The following is a 13157-nucleotide window of genomic DNA, read 5'->3' on the forward strand; positions in this document are numbered from 1 at the left end:
AAATCATTCGAGAAGAATATACAACCTCTATTGAACGAAATTTCAAAGAAACTGAACGGTGATAGATATTTTTATGTCTTGATGCACAAAATTTCGATTTTTGTTGCTCGCTGTGTGTTTTTGTATATTAAAAACGTGTCATTTTCAATTGATCTCTATACACATTTGATAAACAAATTATTTCATTGTTGGCTTGTTTGTACTATTTTCATCATGCACTTCTTCGATTTTTATCAGTCTCTGTTAGCGAAAGGATCCCTCAGCGCGTCGTGTGCATAAGGTCTATCATCAATCCTGTGATTGATCAACCACGACACAAACTTTCGAGCATTAGGATCAGTAAGTTTCTTGGCATTTACAACGTCTCCTTTCATAATATTTCCCATTCGATCTAACGAAGAACCGAAAGGGTGTTCACCTTTGGTTAAGATGAAAAAAGCAATCATACCCACAACAAAGACGTCAGATTTTCTTTTGAAAGCACCTTCTTCGTTTCTATCTATGGCTTCAATTACTTCCGGCGGCATCCAGCCCGGAGTTCCTTTGGCATACGTTTTAAGTGTGGATTTACCGTCCTTTAGAACGCGGCTTATTCCAAAGTCGGCCAATTTCATGCGACCTTCGACATCAACCAGGACGTTTGATGGTTTTAGATCTCTGTGCAATATTCCTTTACTATGAAGAAATTCTAGTCCTGATAGAATTTCGCGGATCATTTGTGGACCATGCTCTTGTAGATGTTCAATACTGCATTCATGAACAAGTTCTCTCAAAGTTTCTTCGCAAAGATCAATAATGAGATACATGAAGGTATCATCACGGTGATAAGTGCCGATAGCTTACAGTAAATGAAGAGTCGTTCGTTTTAAAAAGACTCATAATTTCCTTCTCGTTTTCGGCTGTTTTATCCTCACTTTGAACTAAAATTCTCTTAACAGCAACTTCACTTCCATCCTTCAGGATACCAACATAGACACACGAGAATCCACCATCGCCAATCTTGAATTGTGTGTTTGCGATAAAAGCCTGCATCGGTATTTCAGCCTATTGACGAAAAACCATGAATATTTTTACGATATATTAATATACACGCATGTACTCTATACTGCTACTCATACATAACCTAAGTAAATTTTTGGTGAAGTTAGATCACACATTCTTAAAGCTAAGGAAATAAACAGGGCCGCCCCTCGCCTTGGTTAAACGAAATTAGTTAAGCGTAGGGATGGTAACATGATTGTTAGAAAATTTATGTGAGAAATAGAAAATGGGAAAAGTATGGAAATATTTTTCTGCGCGTGGAAACACTGTAGTCATAGCAACTCGCAAGTCGCAACGGCCGTATATTTTTAAAGAATCAAAGTTTAGTTAAGTTCGTATATTTTTAAAGAATCAAAGTTTACCCTCATATTTTTGTGAAAAAATGACAAAAATACGACAAGATTTTTACCTTTTTATGGAAGTTAAGTTACTCATCTATAGTCAGTGTCATGGTAAATTATTTTAATTATTAAATACCTATGTCTATGAAATATAACATCAGACGTCTCATACAACTTCCGAAGTTTTATGTTACGCTTCGACTGGTTTTTCACGGGAATGTTTTGATTTTCTTCTCTTTTTGTCATTATGAAAACGGAGTTTATAAATGAAATTATAATGTCGTTTATCACATAACACATTCAGATTTATGGGGAAATACATTTGAGAATATTAAAGTTGCTGTGTCGGATGAAATATTATCAAGTGTAAAATCTTCCGACTTCATTATACCATAGCAATGCGACTCGCGTTCGCTTGCGAGAGTTTTGAATTGAATATAAAAATACAAATTGTATTCCTGGGATGCCTATGATTATACACGGTGAATTCGGTCGAGAATTTGGTTTTGTTATTTGTTAAACCGTGAAAAGTCCTGAGCTCAATCGAGTTTCCCTCTAATTTAGTAAAAATACGTATATTCCATATTTATGAAAATATAAATTTGTAAATTTCATCAAAATTTTGCTAAATGACAGTTATTCATTGACGTTTGAAAATACAAATTTTTGTCTCGACCAATCAAAAGCTTAGTAGTTCACACTGGCGCATGCGCGTAACGTAGAAGACTGTCCATGGCGTGAGGTCCATTGCATAATGGCGGACGACTTTGATTTCGAACTTGCACATCGTGAGTGTAAATATCCGAGCGGAATTAGTACCCTCGCACGGTGCTCCGCACCGGCTTGGGGATTAGAGAGCTTAAGGTTTGATAACGGCTCCCGCTACCGCTACGAGATTCGTCACATTGACGTAATATTGGTGATACTTCGTACTGACGCCAACAACTCGTAGTCGTCGTTCATCTGACTACGGCATTTTAAGAAAACTTCGGCGTAGTCCTCACTACGTGATTTAAAAAGCAATAAAAGTTGGCATTTTCTCGTTTTTTGCAGAAAATAATTTGAGAGAACTGTTTTCCCGACCGTGGCCTTTGATTATGTATATTTTTCGAAATAGTAGGCGTAAAATTTCCGAAATATTTGACAGGTGGCGTATGCATACAACGTTTGTTTCGCGCCACAGTGACAAATCTCGCAGCCGTAGCGGGAGCCGTATACGTAGTCAAATCTAAAGCTCTCTATTATATAGCTCCGGCCTACGCTCCGCGTGGTTTCAATGATTCGTATTTAATTTAATTACTATGGAAACCTATCAAAAATGTCCTTAATGTATGAACTATTATTTACTAAATATTACCTTTAACTGGCTAAGATTAATTGTTTTCAACATCTGAATTTTCTTACGATGTTTTATGGACCTTTTTAGGATAGTTGCAATTTCATCATGACCAAGATGAATACTCCATTGACGAAGACTCATTTGCCTTCCTTCAACGAGAAATGTCCCAGCTCTCCATACATCTATGTTCTTGTCTAAAAGACGATTGACCAAAATAACCGAATTCTTTACCACAGCCATCTTCAAGATGTGAATGCCAAGACTATGGCCGTCAACTTCACTTTTCAGAGTTATATCAGCACCCTGTTCAAATAAATAGTTTACAATTTCTAGTGCACCAGCATTGACAGCAGCGTGCAAGACTGTTCGTCCATCAGTTCCTTTGATATTCACATCAGCGCCCGTCTCGACTAAGTGTCTTATAATGTCCATATCACCGCCAACAACGGCAGTGAAAAGAGCTGTCGAACCGGCAAGGTCATTACTCATTAAATCAGCGCCTTTCTCGACTAAATATCTTACAATGTCTAATTTACCCACATCGATAGCTGTGCAAAGAGCTGTCCACGCATCAGGATGCTTGCCATTTTCGTCAATCTCCCGCTCGAATAGATATTTCACAATGTCTAATTTGCCAAAAGAAATTGCGGCGGAAAGAGATTTCCACGTGTCAGGATTCACATCAGCGCCCTGCTCAACTAAATATCTCACAATGTCCAATCCACCAATTTTGATAGCAGTGTAAAGAGCTGTCCATGCGTCCTGATGCTTTCCATTTTCATCAACTTCCCGCTCAAAAAGATATCTCACAATGTCTAATTTACCAGATGAGATTGCAGCAGAAAGAGCTTCCCACCTTTTAGTAAGTTTACCATTTACATCAGCACTCTCCTCAACTAGATATCTTACAATATCTAATTTACCAACGTCAATAGCAGTGTAAAGAGCTGTCCACATGTCAGGATTCTTGCCATTCACATCAGCGCACTTCTCAACTAGATATCTCACGATGTCCAATTTACCAGCATGAATAGCAGTGTAAAGAGCTGTCCAAGCATTCGGATGCCTGCCATTTTCATCAGCGCCCCGCTCAAACAGATACCTCACAATGTCTAACTTACCAGAAGCAATTGCAGCGGAGACAGCTGGCCACCTATCCGGGCGCTTTGCATTTACATCAACGCCTTTTTCAACCAAATATTTAACAATATTTAGCAGTTTATTGGTAACAGCAATATCTAGAACTGTCTTTCCATTAGCATCCTTGGCATTTACATCAGCGCCACATTGTTCAACCAAATATTTGATAATATCCATCGCACCAATAGCAACAGCATGATGTAAAGGGGTTTTGCCTGACTCATCTTTACAATATATATCAGCTCCACAATCGTCAACGAAATATTTCACAATTTCTAAAGAACGAGACTCTATTGCGCTGTGAAGAGCTACGCAAACTTCTTGAAAACTCCATTCGGTAGCATGTTCAACGAAGCACTTAACAAGATCAAGTAAACCATGTTTTGTCGCGACCAATAAAACTGTTTCACCGTCTGCGTTTTTCGAACGAACGTCTGCCCCATGGTGAACCAAATATACGATCATTTCTGCATCTACTGGACTAAACTGAAAAGCACGCCAAAGAATTGCCCTCTTCCAACGGTCTTCTTTGTTTTCACCATATTCAACTTGTTTTCTTATTTCCTCCCAAAAGTGCAGTTTTTCCTCTTTGTCTGTGTGCCTATTTTCACTCGAATCTTGCTTTTTATCAATATCTAAATCAAAGTATCGAGAGGAATACTTAATTTCTATTTTTCACTGGCGCTTAAAAAATCTACCTTCAACGACAAAATCTATTTCCTGAATCCGAAATAATAATTCAAAAAAATATTTTGTTTTCTTGTATGTAATCTGCTACACCTATACTGTTTTTTAGCTCGCCTGCACTTTAGTGCAAGAGAGCTATTGCTATAGTCTTGGCGTCCCCGTCCCCGTCCCCGTCCCCGTCCCCGTCCCCGTCCCCGTCCCCGTCCCCGTCCCCGTCCCCGTCCCCGTCCCCGTCCCGTCCCCGTCCCCGTCCCCGTCCCCGTCCCCGTCCCCGTCCCCGTCCCCGTCCCGTCCCCGTCCCCGTCCCCGTCCCCGTCCCCGTCCCCGTCCCCGTCCCCGTCCCCGTCCCCGTCCCCGTCCCCGTCCCCGTCCCCGTCCCCGTCCCCGTCCCCGTCCCCGTCCCCGTCCCCGTCCCCGTCCCGTCCCCGTCCCCGTCCCCGTCCCCGTCCCCGTCCCCGTCCCCGTCCCCGTCCCCGTCCCCGTCCCCGTCCCCGTCCCCGTCCCCGTCCCCGTCCCCGTCCCGTCCCCGTCCCCGTCCCCGTCCCCGTCCCCGTCCCCGTCCCCGTCCCCGTCCCCGTCCCCGTCCCGTCCCCGTCCCCGTCCCGTCCCCGTCCCCGTCCCCGTCCCCGTCCCCGTCCCCGTCCCCGTCCCCGTCCCGTCCCCGTCCCCGTCCCCGTCCCCGTCCCCGTCCCCGTCCCGTCCCCGTCCCCGTCCCCGTCCCCGTCCCCGTCCCGGCCCCCGCCCCCGCCCCCGTCCCCGCCCCCGTCCCCGTCAACAACAAAATATAATGATAAGGTCAATGTTAAAATGCTAAATTTTTTCTATACTTTGGCTTTACATCAGAGAAATCATTATCAATATAAGTCATCAATATGCATTGTGACTATTTAGTGCCATTTGGTACACATTTGTACAATAATAAAGAGAGTTTTGCTCAAAATTATCAAATGATAAGGTGAATGTTAAGCTAATTAGCATAATGATAAGGTCAATGTTAAGATGTTATATTTTTTAAATATTATGGCTTTTGCATCAGAAGATTCATCATAAATATAATTCATCGATATGTTTGGTGACTATATGGTGACATTTAGTACACATTTACACAAAAATAATGGGAATTTTGTTCAAAATTATCAAATGATAAGGTGAATGTTAAGCTAATTAGCATAATGATAAGGTCAATGTTAAGATGCTATATTTTTTAAATATTATGGCTTTACATCAGAGGAATCATCATAAATATAAGTCATCGATATGCATTGTGACTATTCAGTGCCATTTGGTACACATTTATACAATAATAAAGAGAGCTTTGCTCAAAATTATCAAATGATAAGGCAAATGTTAAGCTTATTAGCATCATGATAAGGTCAATGTTAGAGTTATCCAGAGTTATCACGCTCATTACGATTTTCAGGGCTATTGTGTAGCCCTGTTTTTTTTGTTCAAAGTTGTAGCTGAATCATATTTAACGAGAGTATTTGTACAACCCTAAGCCAAATGAGAAACTTTCAAATATTTTCACCTGTATGCTACCATTTGTTTGTATTGTACATGTACAATTATAAATTATGAGATTGTGTTGTGACATGCCGTATCAAAATTCCATCGCTTAATATAGAAATCATTCAGGGAGTGAATATATATAAAACATAGTCCAACGTTAAAGTTAAAGAATATTGTCAGATAATTCGCAATTAGAAGCTTTAGCACATAAGTATTTATAAGTATAAAGCCGATAGGCTCGGAATGCAAAGGCAAATGGCAACGCATGTGACATATATTTGCATATTATTTTAATATGTAGATACACATGCAAATATATTATTAAAGCCAGTTAAATTGTAGACAGGGCCCTTTGAACTACCTATAAGATTTATGTACATACCTATTCGTTGTTTGATGCATAATCCTTTTTTGTGTAGACATAAAAATCCAATCTTGTTTATTTCATAAAGCTAGGCGCACACACGACGATTTTAGTCGGCCGATTCCTGTCTAGATTGTCTAGATGGATTTATATTATAACGTAAAGAATTCAAGCAATTTCATTGGTCGAGAGCCATGATCTATAAGAGGACAGACGCACGGAATGACGTCACAGCAATTTTCTTGTTTTTAAATTGCAAACAAATAATTCAATTAATTTTGGATTTTTTCAGTTTTATTATATAAAACAAATAGATTACAATGAACTCGCCCCGGCGGCTCATGGCCACTTTTTTTGTTCTTATCACATATGACGTCATACCGTGTATCTATAACTGAACAGTCAGACAACGGTTCATAATAATAATAATAATAATAATAATATCTGTTTATTAATCAATTGCTTTGCAGTATAGACTGAATTACACAATTGTCCCTATGTTATAATAGTTACATAACTATTTACAATATAACAAGTATATACAAACAATAATACTGGTTTACAATATATAAGATAGAAATTATATTATATATTTACAACTATAAAGATCTAATCTGTAAACTAGGACGATTACGTGTATTTAATAGTAATAAAGTTGTGGAAGCGTTCAGTATTAGTTCTCACAATTTCTCTAGTATTTGGCCTACGTAGGAAATAATCATGTTCATTAAGGAGCTGGGAAGGTCTGATTATGTTGTAGACTGGATTATTTTTACATGCTTTCTTCCTGGTTGATTTAATAAATCTTTGACACAATTGATCACGTCGATATTCCAGGCTTTCGAGCTTAGAGGTCTGCAATGCTTCGTAATAAGATTTGTCAGGGTATATAATCTTGAGTGCTCGCTTTTGAATCGACTCGAGGTGTAAGGATAAGTAATCAGGAAGGGCTGCCCATACTGGGCATGCATACTCAAGTATTGACCGAATAACTGAGCTATAAATGGTTATGAGATCAGTGGAATCCAAACCAGCCTTCTTCAGTAATCGGAGAGCAAAAAGTCTGGAATTAGCTTTCTTCAAAATATGGTCAACGTGGATATTCCAAGTAAGATCATCTGACAGGTAGACACCCAAAAGCTTAAAGCTGCGAACTCTCTCAACGCATAGTCCGTTAATGAATATAGATTGGTCACATGGAATTCGGTATTGGAGAAAATTTATAATCATTTCTTTGCATTTTTTGGGGTTGAGCTCCATCCCACGAGCCGATGAAAATAAAGAGATTTCATCAACAACTAGAGGCGATATACTTGGAGAGCACCTTGGGATAACTTCCAATGTTGTTGTATCATCAACAAATTTTAAACGACCATTCCAGTCTTTCAATAATGGGTTGACCAATATAGCAAATAGAAGGGGGCCCAAACATGTTCCTTGGGGTAAGCCTCCATTGGTACTTTTCCACGAAGACTGATAGTTATCAATTTTAACACATTGTTGACGGTTGGTCAAAAACGCTGCAATCCAGCGAATAAGGACAGGGTGGACATTAAGGTTTTCTAATTCGTTCATGATAGAGTTATGGTCCACCAAATCAAAACCCTTTCTGAAATCAGCGAAAAACAATCTGATGGAGTTATGACCACTGTCCAAGGCAGCATAAATTTGATGAAGAAGGTACACCAGGGCATGGGTAGTTGATTTCTTCGGCAGTGCGAATTGCTTACGGTCAAGTTGGTCTATTACTTGAGACATCAACGAGTGGAATGTAAATCTTTCCATAATTTTTGAAATCTGCGAAGTCAAGGAGATTGGTCTCAAATCATTGTCAATTGATGTAGGAGGAAGTTCTTTAGGGATCGGACGGACAATAGACAACTTTAGCACGGAGGGAAACACGCCCTGCGTGAGGGATGAATTATACACATCAGCAATTACAGGAGAGAGCTCAAAGGCAAATATTTTAAGGATTTTGTTGGGGATTAAGTCCGGGCCAGGAGATTTGTTGGTGTTGATCTTACGTAGAGCTTGATAAACTTGATACGTATCTACTAGAAAGGAGGTAGGGACATCCAATTGGGTCGCCGTAACTGGCTCAAGGGGGGTGAAATGCGAGGTCAAGCTAGTAAAAAACTTGTTTATTGATTCAACGAGGTGTTGACTGGTGGGGTTATCAGGGGACATCAGTTGATGGTGCCACGAGTCTCGGGAGGAAAGTCCACCAATAGACTTAACTTCTTTCCACCATTTCGATGAACTGCCTTGTTTTAATTTATTGACTGATGAGGCATAATATTTGGTTCGAGCAGACTTGACGTCCATAATAACTTTATTACGCCAGTACTTAAACATTGTCGAAGATTTACCGGCATTATAAAGTGCTTTTTGGCGGTTACGTATTGAACTTTTAAGTGAAGAAGTCATCCATGGTTTATCAGATTGTCTTACTTTTGTACGTAAAATAGGAAGGAACAATTCCAACATATTGGTTATAGTATCATAAAATAGTTGGTATTTCTGTTCACAGTCGTGGACATGGAAGACAGGTGACCAGTCATACGATGTAATCCACTGGCCAAATCTTTGTAAATTACTATATCTAAGGTCTCTTTTCGAAATAGGGCTGTTATCTGGCTTCTGTGGTCTAGGGAGACAAGTCTTGATAATAATAGTATTATGGTCACTAGTTCCAATTTGAGGGAGTTGATGCTGATCGAAGAAGGATTTCTTAACATTCGTTAGGCACCAATCTAGTATAGCATCGCCTCTTGTCTTAACATTGATTATTTGGGTTAGCCCGGTGACTCTTTTAACCATTTTTCCGTCAAAGCCAGTGCTTGAAGGGTTGAAATCTCCGGTAATAAGAAGAAGGGCGTTAGGATGTTTACGGAGAAAGGTATCAACATTGGTTTGGAGATGGTTATATAACGCAACGTTTTCTACAGCGCCACAGGATGTAGGGTGGTAAATGACAGCTAATAAAATTATAGAGATCGATCTAGGCAGGCGGGGTGGCCTGATGGACACCCATAGAGATTCAATACCCTGGTCTTCATAAGTATAAAGTCTTCTGCATGGAATTTTGCTGTTAACGTAGATGCAGACACCACCTCCACAGGACGAGGTTCGATCATTGCGAAAGATCAAATAATTAGTAAGAGAAACTGCAGAATCAGGAATATTATTGTTTAACCAAGTTTCGGTGATACAAATAAAATCAGCTTCATTGACTTGAGAAACTACTTCAAGTTCATCCACTTTGTGTAAAATCGAACGGACATTAGATATTAACAAACGTGGAAGGTCAAACTTATCTGGATTTACCAATGTGGGACACGATTGGGTGGTATGCGATAAGGGACTTTCGGGTAGGGTGGGAATGGCTGGGGATGTGGGTAGAATGGAGGGAACCCTAGTTCCATCAGCGGTTTTGGGTATTGCACATTTATCGGCGGGTATTGGTAGGGTGGAACTTCTGTTAACGATTTCGGCTGGGGATTTGGGGGCCACGCTTGTTGATGGTAACGAACGGGATTGTTCATTATAGACCTTTGAAAAACCGTATCGTTGTAAGGTGGTTGGTTGTGAAAAAAATCACAGTAATCTCCTTTTAGACAAGACCCTTTCCTTTGAAGAAAGGGACACGGGATATATTGTTTCTGATCATTAGATTTGGGCTTTGTATGCAGAAAGTCACAGTGGTCTCCTTTAACACACCAGCCTCGTCGTAAAAGAAAGGGGCACGGAATTAAGCTTTTAGCAGGATTAGCGAAGCGATTACTATTAACATAATTGGTCGTACGGTTTAGTTGTGCTTTCAACTTCAAATTCTCGTTTTTTAGTAAATAGTTCTCATGTTTTTGGTCAATGACAACATTGTTACTAACTTTTGATGTTTGTTGATTTGAAAGGGGGGCATCAGTCTTCGGTTTACTAATATTTTTGTCCAGGTCGATTCTCTGACCTTTCGATGGAATTTTATTATTAGGGCGAGGTGGGCTCAGATTGCTTTCATTAAGAATAATGGTTTGTTCACAGTCCTGCGATGGTAATTCTTCTGTGATGCTAATTATGCTTGCCGATGCAATGTCATTGTTTATATCATCGTGGGGCTTGTTAGGTATTTGTTTATCAGGAGACACTAATTTTGACTTAAGAAATATATTCTCTTCGTTAAGGTGTGTAATGGTTTCATCTTGACGACGAACCACCCCTTCCAATTCTATAATTTTTGATCGAAGTGAGTTTAAATCCGACTCGTACCGGTGGTCACTTTCTGATAGAGCTGCAAACAAACGCGACTCTAGCATTGTCATATCCAGTTTTATGCCCTCCAAATCTGCATTAACCACACTATTAGCACACATACAAGTACATGAACACACTTCGGGTGCGTCTGACTGTGTCAAGTCTGAAGCAGCATTCTCGTCTCTCGGTTTTGTTGTGGGTTTGGGGTGGGTTACAATGGCTATATTTTTTAGTTGAGATTTCATATCCTCACTACAGGCACCATTTATAGTTAGTGAATTAGTATCTGAGTACCATCTTACTGTTAAGTCGTTGCTTTCAAGTACTTTACAGTGGCCACCAGGAGCCGACCATTTTGCTTCACTCTTTGTCAAATCATTCATCATGAGTTTGAGTTCTTCAAAGGAACCGAGCCATTTAAATCTACCTCTTTCACTAATGGTAAGATATTTTGTACCATTAGTGATATAATTTGCTTGATTGGTACCAGATTTCACATACAAATCCTGTTCTATATCAGAGACTGCAGTTGCATGACCGACCGCCATATTGCTGGAGAAAAAAAAAAAAAAAAAAAAAAAAAAAAAAAAAAAGAAAAAAAAAAAAAAAAATTGTAATCTATTTGTTAAGTTTTCATCAAAATATGGCGACTGGAGTAGACTCGCGTACACGCGCGAGGCGCGAGCACCGCGAGAAGGAAAACATGTCTGGGCAAGGGCTGCCTATATGTCTAAACCTGAATGGACCAACTACCGTAAAATCGTTGTGTGTGCGCCCGGCTTAAAGCAGGGACTTTTGCTTGGTCCGTTAACTTACCTGTTGATATCACGTGCGCGGATTGCGAGAAACGGAAGAAATATTGGTCACAAATAAAACTAATGTAATTCCGAGGCCAGTTTTGGCCAGTAATTCTGAGGTCACGACTAATATCTGAAGTTTGTGCTTAATATTACCTTCCAACGCGGATTTTAGCCTTGTAATTTGTAATAAAAAGATCGGTAATTTGTGCTTCATACAGATATCTTTCATACAGAGTTTAGCCTTATTCTAGACAAACAGTGCAGGCGAGCGTTAGGTGATTTCAGCACCTCTCTGGTATACTATATTCATGGTATGGAAATAGCAATTATTTAATATGTGATAATATAAACCTCAATATTATTTCCTAATTGGAAATATTTCATATTGCTCGATTTTCAACGCTTCTACGTCTCGTCTCAATCTCTCTACCTCGTTTGTTAACGCTTTTAAAGCTCCCAGTTGTCACTTAATCGCATTCTCTTTATTAGAATCAAGAACTGCATGTCTGCATCGGTTCGCTCGCGTGTCATTTGAAGTTGTGTTAATTTAACGTCGAATGTTGACATGGCATTTTCTTCTGCCGTATTTTGCAAGCAATCGCGTATAAAATCACCGAAATGTTGTCGAATATAACAAAAAAATCACTAAATTCCGTCTCAGAGGTGGCACGTTTCGTAAAGTGCCTGTCTATTCTCCGGTATGTACATACGTCTCAACGAAAAAATCACTAAATCTCAACACAATATCGAATGTATATTAAATTCAGAATGTAAAATAATATCTTGAAAAACTATCGCTGTTGTTTTACCGTTAGCTCATTAATATTAGTAATTTTATTATATTAGTAATTCTATTATAGAAATCATTGAAATATTTCCTAATTGGAAATATTTCAATGATTTCTATAATATGGATTTTGAAAAAATCAACAAGACCAAAACGCTTCTTGGGGACAGGAGGGGGGGGGGTTGGTGCGTGGGCGTTCCGTAACCCATACCCTTTTGGAAAAAAATTGAACGAAATTAGAAAAGGTAAACGTAATTTAATATTATTGGCCCTCAAAGGGAGAAATACGAGAGCAATTTCAGATCAGCGTAATTTTTCACCTTATTATCTACTTCATAATTCAAACAGTAAATTAGTTTCTAAGTTTTTAAAAAGGTGCTAGACGACATATGCCTTATATACATGAATGACATATAGCATGCGTCGAGGAGCGTGGGTGGAAACGCCTGGCTTGCAAGGTTGATAGGCGATATGTTTACACGCAAGTGGTCTTGGTACTGATGAGGAAGAAACAGCGATAGATGACTCTCATAGCGAGTAATTTAACTCAACACAAATTAAGAAAAGGAAAGGCTGTGGTAGATTTTACTGTTGCAACGTGACGTCACGTAGGACACTGCATTGCGAGAGGTACTTTTAAAGGGAAATAGCAATATATTTTTTTATTTTCTCATTTGAAAGAACTTTGAAAACTGTATTTAATTCTCTTTTACCGTTTTTTTATATGTTGCTTACTTCTACAAATATTTTGATCGATTATGAAATATCCGCCATCTTGGATAATTTTTTATCTCATTAACGGTAGTTTTGGTGACGTCACAACAGGGGTTAGCCATATAAAAGTATTCGTTGCTGGCCAAATATTGATTGGTAGATGTTTTAAAGGTGTTGAGTGATC

At 39.4% G+C, this 13157-nt stretch overlaps 1 protein-coding gene across 1 annotated transcript; it reads right to left on the reverse strand.

Annotated features, from left to right (window-relative positions):
- Nucleotides 1–233: 233 nt before the first annotated feature.
- On the reverse strand, nt 234–4326 carry LOC114536444 (putative ankyrin repeat protein RF_0381). The gene is made up of 3 exons (XM_028557805.1): nt 2740–4326; nt 915–1044; nt 234–838 (listed from the first exon to the last, which is right to left on the reverse strand). Exons 1-3 carry the CDS (start codon nt 4324–4326, stop codon nt 234–236), a joined length of 2322 nt encoding a protein of 773 aa, XP_028413606.1.
- Between the last annotated feature and the right edge of the window lie 8831 nt (nt 4327–13157).

The sequence above is a fragment of the Dendronephthya gigantea genome, unplaced genomic scaffold, assembly GCF_004324835.1.
Source record: "Dendronephthya gigantea isolate DGI-Jeju-01 unplaced genomic scaffold, DenGig_1.0 000136F, whole genome shotgun sequence".
Taxonomy (NCBI): Eukaryota; Metazoa; Cnidaria; class Anthozoa; order Malacalcyonacea; family Nephtheidae; genus Dendronephthya; species Dendronephthya gigantea.